Source organism: Pholcus phalangioides, unplaced genomic scaffold (genome assembly GCF_987345545.1).
Source record: "Pholcus phalangioides strain wild (caught in Gottingen) unplaced genomic scaffold, Ppha-v1.0 ptg000014l_1, whole genome shotgun sequence".
In the NCBI taxonomy this organism is placed as follows: domain Eukaryota; kingdom Metazoa; phylum Arthropoda; class Arachnida; order Araneae; family Pholcidae; genus Pholcus; species Pholcus phalangioides.
In genome coordinates this window covers 26,091,818-26,112,842 of record NW_028301607.1, presented here as the reverse complement: position 1 = coordinate 26,112,842, position 21,025 = coordinate 26,091,818, and the positions used below count along the sequence as shown (strand labels likewise).

At 34.3% G+C, this 21,025-nt stretch overlaps 1 protein-coding gene across 1 annotated transcript in view; it reads left to right on the top strand.

The window, feature by feature from the left end:
* The window catches only part of LOC149078364 (small subunit processome component 20 homolog), a 103,333-nt gene that overhangs the window by 14,581 nt on the left and 67,727 nt on the right, over window positions 1-21,025 (top strand). The window contains exons 10-24 of the mRNA XM_089242018.1: window positions 393-542; window positions 673-807; window positions 2,752-2,826; window positions 3,779-3,951; window positions 5,322-5,459; window positions 6,000-6,212; window positions 8,996-9,143; window positions 10,725-10,790; window positions 12,944-13,108; window positions 14,392-14,545; window positions 15,718-15,931; window positions 16,285-16,512; window positions 19,601-19,765; window positions 20,083-20,173; window positions 20,471-20,556. Of these exons, the coding sequence (XP_089098144.1) occupies window positions 393-542; window positions 673-807; window positions 2,752-2,826; window positions 3,779-3,951; window positions 5,322-5,459; window positions 6,000-6,212; window positions 8,996-9,143; window positions 10,725-10,790; window positions 12,944-13,108; window positions 14,392-14,545; window positions 15,718-15,931; window positions 16,285-16,512; window positions 19,601-19,765; window positions 20,083-20,173; window positions 20,471-20,556 (2,201 nt within the window). The remainder of the gene's footprint in view (window positions 1-392; window positions 543-672; window positions 808-2,751; window positions 2,827-3,778; window positions 3,952-5,321; window positions 5,460-5,999; window positions 6,213-8,995; window positions 9,144-10,724; window positions 10,791-12,943; window positions 13,109-14,391; window positions 14,546-15,717; window positions 15,932-16,284; window positions 16,513-19,600; window positions 19,766-20,082; window positions 20,174-20,470; window positions 20,557-21,025) is intronic.

The window sequence follows — 21,025 nt, the reverse complement described above, 5'->3', positions numbered from 1 at the left end:
GATTATTACTTTCTGAATGATCTTCGTAATTAATCTAAGGCAGGGGTGTACAAACTTTTCAGTCTGCCTGCTAGATTTATAAATATTTCTAGCACCCATGGGCCAGAAACTGGCATATGCATATAGGGTGACCATATGATTCGTATTTTGCAGGACATTTCTGTAATTTTGACTGTCCCGACTTTTTTTATCTATGTTAAAGTATGTTGAATCAAGGATTAAGATTAATTTTGCGACTTATAAAATTTGCAGCCCTTATCATTTGTGTTTGAGATGTTTATGGATATGTGTAAGACAGAAGACTGTTATGATTTATTTACATAATCATGCACTGTTCTTCATCCCAGCAGCTCTCACATATTTTGATCTTTTTTCTTTTTTTTTTTTTTAAGGAATCGCTCCATAAACTGTATAATAGCATGCAAAGTCTGGAAGAAAATGATCAGAAGTTTTTCCATCTGAGTAGTATGCTCCGTTTATTGCATATTTGGGTTGACTACAGAGACACGTACTTAGTTTCTGGAAGATCTAAATTATATCAGGTAAACTGAGACATTAGATATAAGCTGTATAAAATTATTTTGCGATTTTTACTTTTTTTTAATGGAGAACTTGAAATTTATTATTTCGGTCACTTCACATATTCAAAACAATTTTTTTTTTCCATTTAAGGCTGTAGGTTCATTGTGTAATATTCAGGATCTCACCATTGAATGCGAAGAGTCTGTGATTAACATAGTTGCCGTTTTAATACTGTATAAATATCAAGAAATGAGTATTGATCTAGTCAAGGTTTTTCTGAATTATGTAAGTACAATTGCTTTATTCTCTTCGCCTATTTGGACTCAGTCATTTCTCTGTTAATGTGTTTGTATATAGGCCTACTCACCCTGACCACTATTCACTGAGATTTTGCTTTGTAAATTTGTCGCACTCTTCTTTCCTCTCCCCTTCCTTATGCATAACCAGATTCCAACTGCAGCCAAATTTTAGCAAAAAACAAACATATGTGGCACTAGCTCCTCTCTCAAATCCATCGTTAGGGAAGACTTCCAATTTTAGGTTTGTCTAGTGTCCATTGCTTGGCTCATGATTAAATATTTTGTGGCATTTACACACATGGATGGGGAAATCTCAGCAAAATCCTTCAGAATGACGTATAGTGTGCACATGCATGTAAATGCACCTTTAAAAAAACAATGCATATGCTACAATTATAATAGTGAAAATTTTTTTGTAATGTGGACAGTAAATTTTGTTGATTAACATTGGGAGGAGATAAACTTTAAGGGCTGGGGAGGGGTCAGAAAGACATAGTAATGATGCCAGTATGTATGCAATGTGCCCGAGTGGTGCAGTGGTAAAGTTGCTCGTCTTCCACTATGAAGGTTACCATCAAGGTCCATGGATTCGAATCCGGGCATAGAACATTAGAAGCAAGTTCTTTACCTACCGAGCCTAGGGCGACCACCGATGGATGGAGACTTAATTTCCCACCCAACTCCACTGATTGGAAATTGGCGGTATATGACCGGAGTTGGTGTGCAATGTAATAGTAGTAGTACGTAAACAATGGAATCTATAAAAAATGGAATGTGTTAATAGAGTGAAATAGCATTCCATTTTAAACAGATTTGTTTTATAAAGGTACAAACCAAAGCACTAATCATCTACAGCAGTGGCTCTGAACCTTTGAAAGCCTGTGGCCCAGTTAAGTTCCTTTTTTGAGTGGAAGGCGTGGTCATAAACAGAACTAATAGGAAATAAACAGGGGGAAAATTAAGTAATTCCTCATACGCCTGTTTGACTGATGCTAGGGCCCGGTGGTTGAGAAACACTGATCTACGGGACTTTTTATTTTTCTGATTTCCTGACAGATGTTTGTCTCATACAATGTTGCTTATCTTTGATAGGTTTCACTATATTAGGTCACCTTTCACACACCTCTTTGATGTTGGGGGGTAGGAGCGGCAGACCCCACCCATGATGAATGTAGAATCACAATATCTATAAACAAAACTACACAAAGCATTGCCTTCATATAATTCAGTTATTGTTAACCATTCAGTGTGATGTCCACATTTGATATTTTAATTTGAGCCACAATAATTTTCTGCACATATTATTAAAAAGCTCACAGAAGGTAATAAGTGGCATTGGAGATTTGGCATTGGATTTCCACCCACGACTACCTTAGCTTTGTCATTGGCTCCCACTAATAGTCCAGAAAAAAATTGCTTCAAAGCACTGAACGGGCACACAGCTCAATGCACTAACTCTTCGTGATGTCCCAGACAGAGGATAGCAATGCTCTCTAGGAGCAGCAGTGTGCATTTTGAGAATCACTTGTAATACTCACAAGAGAATCACTCACAATACAGTTTTCAATTTGCAGAATTTTCTGGATTGAAAAAAGAATAGAATATTAGGTTTTGAGTGTGAAAGCTATTTTTTTCCTCAAAGCTTCTATAGCAAATAATTATTATTGCAGTGAAATTGATTATTTGTTATTACATTGAAACCTGTGTATAACGATACTGTCTATACCTATAAAAAAATACCTGCCTATAACAATATTTCCTTTGGTCCCGGAGAATTCCTATTCAGTAGGAAATAGCACAAATTCTTAAACTGCCTACGACAATAACCTGTCTAAAACAATATTTTTTCCTAGGTCTATACAGTATCATTATAGACAGGTTATCAACAATTTCTTCTAATGATACTAACTGAATTTTTCTCTCCTTGTAGGTATACACCAGAAGCTCAAACGAAATTATCTTGTCTTTTACCCAGAAAATGTTCAAATACAGTATGTTTGAAAAGGTATTCCATGAAAAGTATTAGTTTTATTATTATTTAATAACATCTAACTATACATGTAAAATATTTTCCAGCCAGGGTCAGTTCTGGAAATTTTTTAAGTGTAAGTGAATAATATTTTGGTGAAAACTCTTACAGTACGTTTGTACTGTCTCTGTGGTACTTCCGTTTGCAGCTCCGCAAATGTAATGCATTACTGCTTTTTCAGTATTACTAAAGTGCGGCATTATCCCGTATGTTACAACTGTTAGAATGGTTGCACGCTGGAATAACTTCACAGGGCTGGCGCCCACACCTTTTATTCACTGTGACTCAGATTTACATACGGTTTCTTCTTCCCCAGGTTACACTTGCATGCATGGTGTTCTTTTTTCTCCCGATAAATTTCAACATTACATTTACATTTCATGTTAGACCATGCATTCTTTGATGGCAATTGTTTGTATTTGTGGGTACTATCACCGCTTAAAGTTTTTCCCGTCTTTTCTGGTTCACCCTGTATAGTTCTCTAGTCATTATGATTCTTGGTTATGGTAGGTCACATCACGTTTGACAATTCTATTCCTGAAAAAATTTAATAAAATCTTCCAACATAACTTGACGTAGGCAAGTCTATGGGCTTGCACTATCATAGGGTTGGAGGAGTATATCTCCTGAATTTTGACTATGTTTGTAATTCTTATTATCCAAGTTTGGCACATATGGCCTTGTTATTTCATTATCTGTTTACCGAATAACATTTTGTACTTTATTATGTAAACGTGGATGAAATATGGCAGCTGTCGAGAGTTAAAATTTTATTTTTGTAATATGGAAACTTGGTAAGGAATGATATTAAAATAGAGAGAAAAATTACTAAATTCACAGTGTGCTTGCAGGATGTGCTTGTATTGTTTGCAATGTGATACTAGATGTTCTAGCAATTTATACACATAGTTTTTTACTGTGCTTTTAGGATGTTATGCCACAGATGTTGGCATATTGCTTGAGGATCATCAGCGAAGAGCCATCACGCTACAACATTGTTTTGGAGATCTTATCACAAACTGCACAAAACCTGAGACCATGGAATGATGTTTGGCAAGATTTGAATTGCTTCAGAAAGTTGAATTTCTGTTCTTCTAATATGTAAGCTATTTAATGGTCAATCAAGCATTTTTTTAAAGAAAGTTATTTTGAGCCAAATTCACATTCACCTTGAAAATAAGTTATTGAAAAGAAAATCTCCATATCAGGGCCTATTGCTCATAAGTTTGGCTGCTGGGCATACACAACTTTTTGTGTCCCTTTATGCTTAACATTCTTTGAGGCAGAGGCATACAGAGGGGTTGAGGAATCTGCAGGACCCATGCCTTCCTCCCCCTACATAAATTACAAATATCGTAAGTTTTGTAAAAAAATTTTAAATGTCAAAGAAAAATTATTAATTTTGGCACTTGAATAAGTCTTGGGGACATGCTTCCATGTTCCCATACAAGAAGGAGGCTCTGCTTCACATCTATTGGTATGTGAAGCAGATCCCCTTTTATATTGCAATCAGATGCATCGACTTTGAGGAGCGAATACGAGCCGGTCTCCCATTTGTAAAAGTCTTTTTGCAGAGAACAGACAGACCTTCAATATAATACTTATATAACATGAAAGTTCAATCATTTAGCATCATCTTTTCAAAATATGGAAGACAGATGACAGCAACAGCAAGAACGCAATTCTTGTAACATAAATGTGTTAACATCATGGACACATTCTTGCACGTACTAATTTGTTAGAAATTCCATAGGAATGTGTAGGAGGTACCTATATATATATGTACGATTAAGAAATAGAAGTCCAATACATCATAGGTAACCTCAAGTCTAGATTATTTTATCAAATTAAGAAAATAAACTAAGAAAAAAATTAACCCCCCCCCCCTCACTATTATACCACTGTTATGATGTAATTTGGGGGGTAAATTATTTTCTCTCTATACAGCCGCTACATTGCTGGCAGGGTTTAAGCTACGTTTGCATTTTTCGCAAATTGCGAAAGAAGTAGAAGCCACTTTCACAAAAATGCATACAGGAGGTTCGATACGAACAGACATCCAACCATCAATCATTAGCATTGTAGCATTTTGCTAAAGCTTACCCCCCCCCCCACATTTTCATTTTTTTTTTTTTGCTAAAGAAATTTTTTATCTAGCTTAAACCCTTATCATCACTGGGCTTTATTTTAATAATACATTAAAAATGGGATTTAATGAATTGGACGGGCTTACACTTTTTATTCATTGAATTGTGGTAAAAATAGCTCAGGAACTTAAAAAAAAATTCATTCCTCAGTGTAAATTCATGAAATTGGAGCTCTGTTGTAGGAAGCTTGGTTCTCTGTTTATGTCTAGGTTATAGTTTGTATGGCAGATTTGTCTGACTCATTTTTCACAATATGTCTAAAATAATTATTATATCAAGTGGTTTTTAAAAATTTTGTTGCCCATGATTCATTAATTACCATAGAGGAACTGCAACACCTGGTTCCACACCTGTACTCGAAGACTTTTTCTTGAACACTCTAGAAACTGCTGCCAAAGAAGAGCCAACACTAACGAAAATGGTAGAAATATGGAGTTGTATAGTATGTCTTCCACATTTCAGGTAACTTTTTTTGTCTTTTTTTTCATGTAACTTCGACAATATGTTCTATTTAATAAAAAAAAATTTACATTCTCACATGTATTCTTTATAAACCAGTATTTTTCAATAAGCACTTCAACAGCATCTATCAAGAGATGACACACAATAGTCAGCAGAATGTAAAGATCAGTCAAATCATCTCTCTTTTTTTAAAAAACCTGATAAATAGCATGTTTAACCTGTGACTAGTTAGCCCGGTGACTAGTCCAGGGTTCGAACTCCACCGTCACCACAGGGTGGTCTGCTGAAGTTAGTTTTCTATGGTTCCCAACTTTGAGGCGCAAATACGAGCCGATATCCCCTTTAAAAAGTCTCGCCACAGAGAGCAACAGACCTGCAAACGGTTCAAATGTGAAACCGATATATAAGGCTTTAAAATATTTTTGTAAACTATAAGAAAATGAAAAATTTTAGTATTTTATATTTCCACATTTTTTATTCCCATTGTTTTATTCAGCATTTGTTTTCAGCAGAGATTTATACATTATTTTCTTTTCCCAGGTTTCTAGATGTAGAAAAATACAGCCATATCGTTATTCAATGTATCAATACTTATCACACGTATCTTATTTCCAACAAAGTGGGGAATGATACCAATGAAAAGGAATCTATCGCATATATTCTGTGCCAGCTTATTGTTTCATGGATTTGTACGGTTGGAAAAGATAGAATGTGTAAACAGTTTGACTTTGAATATTTCACTGACATGGTGAAGTAAGTTTCATGTAAAATTTATGACCTCTCTCTCTAAGGCCGGTATTACACTATAAAAGTTTGATAAAATCCCTTTTATAAAACTTGAAAAATCTAACCAATAAGGTTATTGATTACATTCTAGAAAATGTAACTGTTGACCTTATTGGCTGCATTTTTCAAGTTTTATAATAGGATTTTTATCAAACTTTTATAGTGTAATACCGGCCTAATTAATGATAAATTTTTCATGACCCATTTGTATTTTTAAACTTTATGCATTTTTTAAATTCGTAGATTCTATATAGATCATTTTATACAGCTGTTATATTTTGTGTCTATGCTGTTACACCAAGAGGCCACTTTTTTATGACCACCTGGCAGTTTCATGCAAATGAGGTATGGCATTACACTTGCTGCTAAAGAGCTAGGCTTGTCTTAATAAGAAAGCTGAGTTTCTAAGACAGTAGTATAAGTCAGTGGTTCTCTCAATCTTTGCAAGCTCGTGGCCCGGTTCCATTCATTTTTGTGAGTAGTAGGCTTGGTCAAACACGACCAGTGGAAAAAGAGTGAGGAAAAATGAAACGGTTAATCACTCGTGGCCCGGTATGGATGATGTTAGATCCTGGTACCAGGCCGCAGCATGGCAGTTGAAAAACATTGATATAGGTGAATTGTTTGAAAAGATATGGGAGGGAAAGTATGATTTTATAGACACTTTGAATGTAGGGTGATTGTAGGAGCTTGGAGCAAGTATCACAAAACCACCCACCACATTTGTGAAATGATCAACAGCAACTGTAGTTAAAGTGTTTACAGACTGATGAATCACATTTTTGATTAACTACATGAAGATGAACAAGTGAGAATTTGGCAGAAACAGCACAAAAGCATCTATGCCAAGTGCTACAACTCTCCCTTCAAGCTGGTGGAGGCAATGTGATGGTTGGAGGAATTTTTTCCTGGCATGCTTTGGGCTCTTTAATTCATATTCATAGATGTCTGCATAAGGATCGAATCTAAACATCATTGTTTAGATTACCAAATACATCCTGTTATGTTGGTGGTTTATCCCAATGGTGATGGCTACTTTCAGCAAGATAATGCTTCCTGCCATAGTGATATTGTACAGGATTGGTTTGAGGAACATAAAAGAGAATTTACTTTGCTTGGGTACCCCCACCCACAGTTCCCAGATTTCAATCCCATTGGGCATTTGTAGGATGAAGTTGAAAGAACCATCAGACATATAGATCCACACAACCATCCAATCTCACATTGATGGAAAGTGCTATTCATCAATCGTGGTCTCAGATTTCATACTGATTTAATTTCATTTCTTTCAATCTGTCAACATCTCGTAGAGTCCATGCCAAGAAGAATTAACGCTGTATTAAAGGCAAAAGGTGACCCAAAAAAATATTGATGAGGTGGTCAGTAGTAAAGTGGCAGCTCATTATACTTATTTCATGTTTGTCATCAATTCAAGCACATGTAAGAAAAATGCAAAAATCCATTATCAATAAACATTCCAGTTTATCAAGATTTTCCCATATTTGGCTCTTTTGTATTAAAAATTTTTGACTACATATCTCTAAAGCCATTTATGAAGTTTGACTCTGTTTTGTTTGAAGTAATTGCAGTATCCTAAAGTTTTGTGTGTTGTGAAATAAACAGTGAAGCATTGATATAAGGAAGCACTGCAGACCAAGAAAAAATATTATTGTAGAGGGATTATCACATTATTAGGGCAGGAATTTATGTGCCCTTAAAAGAATATGCTCCATAAAAAATGTATTTATGCCCTTAAAAAACTAAAAATATGCTTTTATGAATTGGCTGACCATATTTACCTTGAGAAAAATACGGGAAATTACAGGAAATCACCAATCATTGTCAAAGATACTCAAAATTTGCCAATAGTTGCTAATATTACCAAAACATTTCAATCATTGCAAAAAAAACAATCTCAAAGGTAAGTAAAATTTTCTATTGTTACTAAAATCGCCAATTGCGGGAAATGAAGAGAGCTTGGGGGAAAAAATCCCATCTTAATTTTTATGCTGAAATATGCAAAATAATGCTCCAAAATATGAAAATATGCTTTTAATTCTGAAAATAATGGAAAATGCCCTAAAATTGCTGAAAGTCATGAAAAAATGCTGTATTGCATAAAAATAGCATAATAATATGCAGAATCATAAAAATCCTAGCCTTATTACAGGCCGGTATTACACTGTAAAAGTTTGATAAAATTCCTTTTATACAACTTGCAAAATCTAACCAATAAGATTATTGGTTACATTCTAGAAAATGCAACCGGTGACCTTGTTGGCTGCATTTTTCAAGTTTTATAAAAGGACTTTTACAAAACTTTTATAGTGTAATACCGGCCTTAATCATATTGAGAGGCAACATCCCATGCCACCAAATTTGCTTTTGTTAACATCTTGCTAGTACCACCAGCATTGTTAGTACCACCAGAAAATGTATTTTTTTGTGCCTGCAGCAAAAACTACAGTTGATTAATAAAATTCACTTTGATGTTTGGCTCTTGAGAATTTGTGTATTGCATTTAAAGTAATAACACCAACAACTTCAACACTTTCAGTGATCATGTGGTGCAAAATACTGATGTTATTAGGTACCAAGGATTCATTGTATTCTTTAGGAATGCTATGTTCATCTTTCAACGTAATTTGGATTTTACATAATTAATAAACTTTTTTTTTGTTTCAAAGTTCGGGCTTATATAAAGATTCCGATTAATTCAATCTTCACCTATAGTATTTTGTACTTTACAGGGAAATACCAAGTTCAGTTTGTGTTTTGCAAATGATGTGCATTTACATTGTATGTATGAAGCCTGAAGAGAAGCAAGCTGTATCTGCTGATATGTTTGCGAAGATTGAAGAAAAACTTGCTCTCAATTTAGCTTCACCATTCCATTTGGTAATACAGAATTTCTTTAATCATTAAAATTGTCTTTTTGTTTCTTGAATTCAATTTTGGCAAAGAAAGAAATTACATTAGTTTATACAATTTTAAACGCTAAAATTCTTAAATCTCCAAAAATTTCTCTAAAAATTCTCTACCTGAAAAGTTTTCATGGAAAAAAGTCTGTTATGCTTATCTGGTTTTTTCCCCCCAAAAGATATCACATATAATGTCAATCGCCACTGTTCCAAATCATGACGAAATTTTTCTTCTTTTGTAAGAAAATATGAATAAATTTGGCAACACAAATTTGGTCTCATGATATTGACAAGACAACTGATTTTTAGTTACCACGTCTGTTTTTCATCCTGATGGTAATTTTTTTTTTGGCATAATTTCAATTTGCACATGGTGGTGCCGGATAATTTTATCAATTTCTATAAGTGATATCCACACACACACAGTTTACATCTTATCCACTATCAACTCAGAGATCTGACTATTATAAGAATACAGCGATACCTTGGCTAACAAAGATGATTTGTTCTGGAATCACATTCGTTAGCCAAAATGTGATTTTTTCATAGGTTTCTATGGAAAATTGTTTAATTTGTTTTATGAACAGCTCAAAAGTTTAACTTTCATAAAACACTAAGAAAAACTGTAAAAAAGAAAAGTACTGACCAAACGTTCAGACAAACAACTGACCGTTTTTTTATTTTACACTATGTATGCTATGCATTCAAGTTTGTGAGCCATAGTGGAAAAAAAGTGAGGTGTGCTATGTGATATAGTCAGCTCATTTCTCTCTCACACACACATGCAGATGGATAAGTTTCTGGAATGTCCAGACTCTTCGATTTTTTATTAAGAGCCCTGTCATAACCAACCAAGTCTTTTTAAATACATTTTCTTTTCACCTAATAATTCATTTTACATAAAATGGCTGAAAATTTTTCTGAAAGAGAAAGAGTTGTATCTGGAAAGTGATTTTGGGATAGAAATGAACTAATCGGCTAATGTGACAGTTGCTCATTGGAACATGATTGGCTATGCTATTAAGATACTCGTCTACCACCATGAAGATTACCGTCAGGTCTGCGGGTTCAATCCTGGGGAAGAATATGTATAAGTTCTTTTCCCTATCCGAGGTGACCACAGATAGATAACACTTTCATTCCCAACCCCACTTATTCTGTAGTAAATTGTTGTACAGCGATATGACCGGAGTTGGTGTGTGGTAAAGTACTAGTTTTGCTCATTAAATTCATTTTAATTGACATGAAAATTTGACTTGCGATGCAGCTGTTTAATGAGAGCTCGTGCATTCATATCAACTATATTCTTTAGCTGAATTTTTATTCATAGCTGAGGCAGAAACACCAAAAAAAAATTTTTTTTATTATCCTAAAAATTCATAAGCTGAGGCTTTTGTTAGTCAAGATATCAGTACTTGATGAATGTCAGAAGCAGAATTTGCCAACAATAAGGGAAGAAACATTTTGATATCATGGATGAGTTGCATAGTTTGTTTAACCAGAAAACTTATGATGATTGTTCTGAAAGTAAGTTTTTTTTTCTAATTTCTCAAAACAGATTAGACTCCTTTCGCTCATTATTCTACATTCCCTTGATTTACCATTGCCTGATGAAAATGATGAGGTAAGTATTTTCTTTGTGTCTGGATGTTTTAAACTTTATATATAAAATATATAATATATACATAAAATATATAACAAAATATATAAATGATGAACTTGTAAATAATCTGAAACCTCTGATAACTACAACAAAGTTAATCACACAGGATACTCTATAACAAACATAATTTCTGTGGAACAGGAATGCTCACTCAAGATTTATAAGAAAAGAATCTTACTTCTCCACAATCCATATTTTTTGAAGAAAATACAAAATTGATTATGTCTTGTCTGGATTGAACATGGGTACATCTGAAAGAAGTGCATTCTACCCCTTTAATTATAAAGCTTCATAGTTAGTGGGGTACAATCGGGTGCTGTTTATTTTTGTGTATAATACATTTTGGATTGCATCGAGTCAGTCATTCCATGGACGACACCATGAATGTGGTAATGCCATTAAGTATGGTAGACATCTTAGCTATTGGTCACTTTTTGTGTATTCAGAATGAGGATTCTTGTTCTGCAGCATTTATGCTGTATTTACAGCGCCCTTCCAATCTGGAAGTATCACAAACTTTCGCCCACTTTTTTTTCAATAGTTTTGTTTTGTCTGTTATTGTTTGGGTCAGGATTTTTCAAAAAAAATTTTGAGATGTGTTCTCATTCATGATATTTCAAAAGTAGGGGGCCTTGATTAGCTGAGATACTTGATTTTAAAAAATAGGTATAGTTAAACAAACCGATTCACGGAATGCCACAGTGTGTAATTAGAACTTCCAGCAATGCATAAATAGAGAGTGAGCCAGTGTTTCCCCAAAGTGGGCAGGCAGTATCACCTCTTAAGGGGAGGAAGGGTAGAAAAAGCTATAAATCAGAGTTTGTGCTGCCGATTGCCATTTCGCCAAATTGCCACGAAATATTTAATTTGGCGAATGAATAAAATGTTGAATTCGCCAAATCGTGAGTGCCCATTCAGCCATTTGACACCGATTTTTTGGAATTTGCATTTTATGACACGTCAATTTGGCTGAGGTTCTCTCTTATTTGGCTACAACTTTTTCCATCTGATCAGCCAAATTGCTACAATTGATAAAAAGTCAGGGAGTATCCTGCCATAAATACAACATTGGGTTGTCTTAGCGGAGGAAAGCATGATACAATTTTTTTTTCTTGGGAGGGGGTTTAGGAGACAAATAAGTTTGGAATACTCTGGACCAGACAAACTTTGTTATGTTAAACTGTATATCAAGAGAACAAATATTAAAAAAAGGATATCAAATAGGAAGAGATGAGCGATTAAAATAAAAAAAGAAATGAGATTAATTTTCCATTGAAGGGAAAAAAATTAATTTTAAGGACAAAACAACAAAAAAACGTCCAGGTTGGGGATCAGCCCGAAGTTTCTACTATATTGCATAGCTGCCTCTCCCGGATTTTCCGGGAGGCCCCTGAATTTCTACTCCATCTCCTGGACGCATAAAAAATTCTTATATCTCCCTAATTTTTTTCAACCGTGACTATAAAAGTTCCTACTTTTGGGTAAAAAAATCTTTCTGAAGAATTCATCTGAAAAACTGTTGCTTTAGTTTTTCAATCCCCGAAATGACCTTGGCAATAATCTACATTATGCTTACATTGTGTCAAATCACAAAAAAAAGTTTCATTTTCGGGGAGAAAAGATCAAATTTGCCAAACAGCCAGCATCGATTTGACCTTTCACAGTCAAAATTGGTGAACTGAGTTCTATCTGCTATGATCATATGTCCCATTTCAGGCCCCATAGAGATTTTTTCTGTGTCGGATTTGATTTGAGAGTATTAAAAACAGGTAATTTAACCTGCTGGTTAGCAATGGTTAGTGACTTGGTGCTAATGGCTTTATGGTGGGTTGCACATTGTCACATTTTTGCAAAGTGAAAAAATCCCTACAGTTTTATTTTTATTAATGAAAGATCCCTACATGGTCTTTTAGAAAAATCCTTTCATATATTTTTTTGTATGGAATTTGGATCAATGTAGAAATCTCCCTAATTCTCGATTGGTAGCTATGATATTGTTTATTTATGCATGATTTAGTAATTTTATTCTTTAATTCAATAACTACTGTTACAAAATTAGCATGGTATTTTGTTGCATATTCACATGTCAAAAAATATTCTTTTTTTTTTTAAAGCAAGCCGTAGGAGACAGGAAAAGTATTTTCCATATATGTCTTAAAGCTGAGGAAATTCCAATCAATGTCCATGAATATAGAAACAAGCTGAATTGGTTGAGAAAGTTGGAATTTCCATTCGTGAAAAAGACCTTTCCAGCAGGAATGCAGGCAGAATGCTTCAAGGTAATGTTTAAATATTGAGTTCTAGATGTGACATGTAAAACTGGAGGTGAGGGGGGGGGGGTCAATTTCTTTTGACTTCTAATTCTTCTAACACTCAATTCATAATATAACTTGTGTGAACCAGTGGGTATAGTTTATTGCAACCGAAGGACGTTCTGGAGTTTCACGAGTTCGCAATTCACTCAGTCCCTATTTGGAATCTATTCAGGTGTAAAGGCACTAATTAAACTTGTGAAAAAGACATGGTTCTTATAGGAGCGCGCAACCGCATGACTTCTTGTACTTTTCTATGAAAGATGGGAAAAAAGCCGTTAAGAACCAACTGTTAATTTTAGATCTATTTTTCTAATCAGCAATGTAGGGGATATTAATTTTATGCTGCCAAATCAGTATTGTGCTTCTTGCTGTACTAATTGATAAAAAAAAAAAGCAAGAGTTTGAGTGTTTGGCGAAGTTTGGAAATCAAAATTCCCTGTTACTTTTTTGTATAAGGTAATATCAAAATATGCACGATATCAAAGGTTTTCAAATTTTTTAACTCTTTAACAGGAGGTTTTCCTGTTAGCTTATGAAAACTTCATTCTCATACTATACATATATCAAGGAAGTGCACTTGAAAAACTTATTACTGAGTAATTTTAATTTGATTTTCTCATGCTTGCATGGAAGACACTGTCACCTCGTCAAGAAGGCATGCCTATCATTCTGCATGTTGTCAACATCTGCAATATATATCACCACAAAAGTATGAAATAATTTCATAAGTGGATACAGGCTCTTCAAGTGGGGGGGGGGAGTATTTTTTAATAATGAACAAGGGTAGGGGTAGATTTTTCATGTCCACTCTCCTGCCTATGCTAATAATACAATTTTTTTGAGGAGGAGGCGGTAGTGGCACCCCCCCCCCCCCCACGACTTGTATTCACCTACGCTGACTGTGCTGGCAACTGTACCAACATTCAACAAGATTTTCTATGCCGTATGCAAAGAAGGTGGCAGATTAAACCACTCTTTCACAGCATCTCGAATGGTTTTATCTGAAGGAAAATGCATCTACTTCGAGGTCTCCTTCAACTCATAAAGATGTGAGTCAGCAAGCATAGCCATAAATCAGAAGAATTGAGAAAAACCTCAACAAAAACCATGTAAGGTGGTGATGTTATTCCAGAATAATGAAAATGTTCATGAATTTGTGATATCTTGTCAATTAGTTTGTGCATTATCTTTAATAAAGTTTTTTAATTTTTAATGCATCTCTCTTTCTCTCTCTTCCCTTGATCCAGGCCTGTGTGCATTACTTACTTGGGACGCTCTATATTAACTTTAACCTCTTGTGGCAGCCCATACTCGACATTCTGAACTCTTTCGCAGTTGGACAAAGTGATGAATTTTGGGCGGTTTTCAAACCACATCTGTATGATGTGATTGATTCTGCTGGTAAATCTCTTATAACATCATAATTTTTTAATTATATCAATATGTGGTAAAATGCACTATTGTTTTCATACACACAGATACTTGCATATAATAATGCCATCAGTAATGATAAATAATTTTATATGCAGTAGTATTTCATTTAACCCTTGTCCTGCGAGAAATCTGTTGATGAAAAAAAGCATAAATCCAAACAATATGATAAGTACACAAGTTTGGGGCCCTGTCATTGTGGTATCATGTTCAGGCAGATCTTCAACACCTACATAACCAGAAAATTCAAGCATATGCCACTTTCACTTCCAATATGGAAGATAGTTGGCAGCATTTTCCAGACACAATACACACACTACTTTGGTACCATCAATACGTTAGGGTCACACTTATTTATGCACACTTTCTGGCATGCACCTCATTTGTTAGAAATTTCCACGGGAATGTTGGCTTGTACATGAACAGGACACATTCGAACAACACCAGCAATTGTTTAAAAAATTCTGAATCAAATTTCTCAGAAACATTTGTCTCCAGCAACGATCTGTGAAACAAATCGTTGCCGAAGACCATAAAAAATACCCAAGTGCTACTAAATCCTCCTTTAGAAGGAAAAAAAATGTTTAATGTTCATTCACTCACATTATGTTTTATATAAAAATTATTGCTGTAAACAAAAATGTGTTTCTCTTATAGAGGTTGTGTGTGTTATTGAAACAAATTAATATTTCTCAAATTTTTCATGTTATTTCAGGTATGTTTCAAATTGGGAGAGTTTTTTTTTCTTGGGAAATTGGATTCAGAATGTTTTCAAACAATTGCAGAAGAGAAAAATGGTTGAGATAGGAAAGAGTATAAAATGCTTTTGAACAGAATTACTCACATGGCGTATAGGGAATTAACATTGCTTACTGTGTTCTATCTTCAAGGTGTTTGAGGGTCCCCTAGAAGTTGTATGATTGAGCTAAAGTTTCGCACAGATCATTTTTTTCTGTTAATAGCGGTGGAAGCAGTAGAATTTTAACTTTTGGAAAATTACCTATAGCTAAAGGCCACTTTAGAGTATATACAGTGTAGTAATTATATGTATGTTGCAGCCTTTGTCAATTTTTTTTTTCAATGAAATTAAAACATTCATTTTTAAATAAGCAATGTGTGTCATTTTTCTTGCATTATGATAGAAAAATTAAACAGAGGCTGTTCTGATTTTGTCGTGGACGAATCCAAAGGAGATGAGCCGTTTTTTCTGACAACAGCAAAAGCATTTTACCAGCACACAGAGCTTCCCGATATCTGGAATCATCGTAATCTTTTGTGGAAAGGGATGGGACAGTTCCCTGCAGTCATTAGACAAAAGAACGTAGATGTTGTGCCATTGCTTTTCAGATATATAGAGTGAGCTTTCTTTTTCTCATCTCAATCATTGTGTGATGTGTTTTTTGGTGTTTTGATTGTGTGATTTCACTTATATTAACCAGTTATCTGGCTACAACGGTATAGGATGTCATGCTGATTTTCGGGCCTATTTCAATTTTTGAAAATTATTTAGTAATTATTTCAATTATTATAATTTTTTTATGATTTAAAAACACAGTTAAGAACAAGTCAGTTTCAATGTATTTATAAAAAATTTCAATCAGGAAAATATATTTTATTAGCTTCAAACTTCTAAAAGAAGGAGGAGAAATTAATTGGCCATATGACTGGTTAATTTTCTATCTGCTTATATCGTAATTTTATATTCACAGGAATGAGGTCGCGAGGGTTGATACTGCTGTTTCATCATCAGAAACTGTTGCTGGTTGCAAGTCTGACCTCTTAGATGAGGATATATTGGAAGTAGATGATGAAGAGGATGACCAAGAGGATGAACTTAATGAAAGAGACGATCCTGAAACTGGAGATACAGAATTACAACCATCTAGAAGAAAAAGGCAAAAATTTGATGAAAATATGGATGTATCACAGAATGATAGGTATTTTACTACTTCTGTGCATTACGAAAATTGCTACAATATCTTACATTGAAGCGACCAACTTACTACAGTAGACTCTATAATCTGGCATTTTCAGGCTATTTGACTAATATTAGTAATCATAAAATTTTAACTAATATCATGCCATTGTTTTTTTCACGCAGCACATTAATCAAAATCCAGTTATATACTAATTTGAATCGAAGAATTGAAACAGTTTTATTTGATAGGTGGTATTATCTGTACTTATACTGTACGGTATATTGTTTTCAATATTTTCTAGAAGGCATATTTTTGCTGATGAAATTTTATTTTTACCCGTTTATTGGTTGTAGACAAAAGTTCCTTCGAAAAGCGATATTTTTTCATGGTGAATAAGTTTGCAAAATATGGCCATTTAGAGTCCAAGAATGCTTCACATATACACAGAGTTTTGTTGCTGCAAAGAAAAAAAAATTCCCTATATTGTATAATGCAGCATGCTAATTTATCATTCCGCACAGATAATCAAAATTCTGTGAGCAAAGGGACAGATCTGTGCAGGCTAATAAAAGGCAATGTGCCTCCATCTGGGGAAAAAAAATTAAAGAGCATATTTCATGTAATAACATTTTCCCTTTTTGTTGTGAGCATCTCGGTGCTCGGTCCCCCATCAAGACTGAGATCTTTGGTGGGGCCTCCTCTATAATGAATTTATAGTGTAAAAAAAAAAGAAGAGAAACAATCAGGTTTTGACTCGGGGGCCCCCCTTGCTAGACCCTTGCCAGCCCTACCCTTGTAAGGGTTGTAACGCTCACTTAAACCATTGAGGATAGATGCTTGATTTCATACTCGGGAGATATTCACCGACAACTCAGATGAACACCCTATGATTCAATGATTAGCATCATGATTATTTCAGTTAAAGCCATATGTCAGAGTTCTTGTGCAGGTGCTTTCTTCTGGTGAAGGTTATAATCAAAGCTCTCGATTCGTGAATATGCTTCCCATTAGGGGGACAGGGCTCCAACATTGTGAATCTCAAGGAATGAAGGAATGAATCTCAGGTGAACAAGGAATCCAAATTTGTGCTGGGGGAAGTAATGAAAGGAAAGTCATTCGAAAAATGTTGATAAAGAGTGAAAAGATCTTTAACAAAAAAGAGAAAGAACCTCATTTTTTTTCCCAAACCAGCTTCTCTAGAGATAGGTGGCACTTGTAGAAGTGCAACAAAGGAGATGTGTTGAGGTGAATTAAAGAATTAATACCAAAGAGTTGAATAGAGCATTTCAACACTGAAAAGTGTCTCATTAACCGGCTCTTATTTATCCGTGCACTTTTCCTTTAAAATTGTTTCAATGTGTAAAAATTTCAGAGAGGGAAACATCGTCATAATAAATCTGTCATAAAAAATGCCGACCCTATAATCATGCCACCTCATGCCTGGTGCTGGCCCTGTGTGTGTGTGTGTGTACCTTTATAATATAATAAGTTCCATATAAAATGGAAACCTTTCTAAAATGGAATATTATTTTAGTCTCTTGATATTACATTTCGTACATCTTCCATTGTATAATATAATTGGGGAAAAAAAGGTGTACAAACAAAGAATCTGGGTTGGAACCTACAATCACTCCCACAAGAGTGATCAGGGAGCAAGCACGCACTCTACCACCACTGAAAAATTAACAATCATCCCACATAGTATAAGCAAACCTGTTAGAAAATAAAGAAGTGATTAAAAAAAACTAGAATATATGTGGGTACACTATATATATGTCATTTTAAGAACTTCGTGTTAAACAGTTTCTTTGAAAAAAAATAAATCCAGATCATCTTGAGATGATGAAGCACTCATCATTCGTGGATGATGGTAGTGCGCTGAAGGTTAAAAAGAGATGTGTTTAATTAAAATTATTTGCATGTGGGTTAATCTATTTCATTTCTAAGCTAAATAAAGTACTGTAATATCCAGTAAATAGGCGACAGCGAGAAAAAAAGGTAAAACAATTTTTGTAGAAACACTGTGGTTTTTTATATGCTGCAGCTTCACATGCACAACTACTACTTAACCGAACATGTTTTCCGAATATGTCGAGCTCAGACAATGCTGCTCATATTGGCTGCCTTTATTCTTGTGTATGGAAGAAAAATATCAGTAACAAGCAGAGCTCACTGAAGCGTAGATGCCGATACTGTTACTTACAGGGTACACGCCTTGAAGTTTTACTTGTACAAGCATGCATAATCAAAATTCATTCATAGCCACTTGTATAATCAATAATGCTTGCACGAAATTCTCTTATAGACACTCAAGCATGCTCATACAAAAAAGATTGAACATGCATGCTTTTCAAGCTTGCAGTTACGTTTGGCAGTCGTCTTCAGCAGCACTTAATTTTCATCAAAGAGCTAAAAAAAAGAATTAAATGTTTGACACTTAATTTACAGTTTTCTTTAAGATTTTTTTTTTATTATGTGATGCATAATGTTATGAGTTTGAAGGAAATATATATTAAATATAAGTGTTCATGAGAGTTCATTTTAGAATCCATCAAATTCGGAATGGCAGAAGAAAACAAAAGTCCCATTGGATAAGGCAGAGTTTAAAATTAGCAGCAGACGCTAAAAATGAACTTTCAAAGCTTATAACTTACATAAGCTGCAGCTTCAAGACAAAAATAGACTTGAAAGACTGGGGGTAAGAACACAATGATGAAGCTAGCGGTGCAGGAGGATGATGATGGCAATTCATATGTATACATATACATTAGATCAGTTTGCACTGAGAATGAATATTCAATTAAATGGTTGTATAATTGAAAATAGATGTGATCAGCATCATTCTGGTATTTTTTCTCTTGTATGAGACAATTGTTTGATTGGAGATGAATGTTGGGAGAGAAAATAAAAACCTTGTCTTGTGCAGTAGCGTACTCTTCTTCTCGCCTCCCCCCCCCCCCCCCCAAAGTTGGAAAATACAGCCATAAGCAATGTTAAATAATGCATGTTTTAATTTGTTATCTTGGGCTTTTTTATCGATATGTGAAGTGCAAAACCAATGTGTTTTTTTTCTTTTCAATCTTTTTTTACATTTGTTTTAAAATAGTCTTGATGTATCAAAACCAGAGTCTGTGAATGATATTGAAATGGATGAAAGTTCTCTTAATGTGGAAAGTATGGAAATTACGAGCTCAAGAACAAGACCACAGAGAAAGAGGAAAAAGACAAATTCTGGCTCACCATTCTCAAAGAAGCGGAAATTAGTCCTCAAGTAAAAATTACTATCATAATTTCATATTCCGTAGAATCTCTGCGTCTTATTATTAGGGTTGTGTTATTCACCTTTTAGCATTTTTATTTTTATTGCTTTGTGAATTGAAAGTATCTCGCTGTCAAAAAAATGATGCATACAATGCAATTGACTGAAATGAATTGCGGATAATGTGGGAGTACTAATCGGTATCTTGTGCAGACTAATCTTATGAAGCTATTTGTAAAAGTGGACACAATATTTTAATTATTATTCGAATATGATGGATATTTGTGCCTTGCAAACCATGTGAAACTTTTTTTTCTGCTTGAAACTAGGACGCTGGCATCTATTTTGTCACTGTTTTCAAAGTTCAAGAAGCCAAGGACCTTGCATCGTTCTGATGACCTGAAAGCTTTATATTATGAAGTAAGAAAGATTCATAAGTTTTATGATATTATTATCATCTAAAATATTTACTGTAGATCTTCCCTTAATGGGCATCCCCCGTTAATGGATAAACTTTTTGATCTTGTGGTTGTCTGTAAAAAGATGTACCATCATATATGTATTTCAAAATGCTTTTGTGTACATTATTTCTTGATGTTGTTTGATATTTTTATTCATAGTATCAAAAGCAATACAGTCCATAGTTTTATGATAACAATGTAAAATTTTTTTAATTACTGTTATTAATTCAAATGTTTTTTTCATCTATGTTTCTAGCTGCTTTGTTACCAAGATGGCGAAATACAGAAACTTTCATTTGACTGTATCATGACGTATAACATCAGCTCATTAGTTCCCTATAAGTGAGTTAATGAAAACTTACTATAAAGTTTCATTGTTTTAAGATTATTTTCCTGAAAACTTTCATAAAATGATGAAATTTAAATTTTGTGATTTATACTCACTTTTCTTGTGATAGCAGTTTTTTTTGGGTGCGCAATTTGAAATACAAATGTGAAAAAAAATTATGAATTTTTTGCATTACTAGAAGCTAATATGAATACTATATCAATGGGCTGGTTCAAGATGGCAACAACTTAAAATTCCCTGTTTTGAGACATCAGCATTTTAATTGTTCACTTTGTATTGGAACTCAATGGGAGTCAGCTCACATTAAATTGCAGTATGGATCATATAAGCAGATTTAGAAGTTGAGATGTTGGGAGATATTTACAGGCGTTTTCCACTGTTCTCATTATGTGCATAACTCAAGTGAGTGTTGAATTACTCCTTTGAGGGATGAATATGGATGAAATACACACTGATGATGCT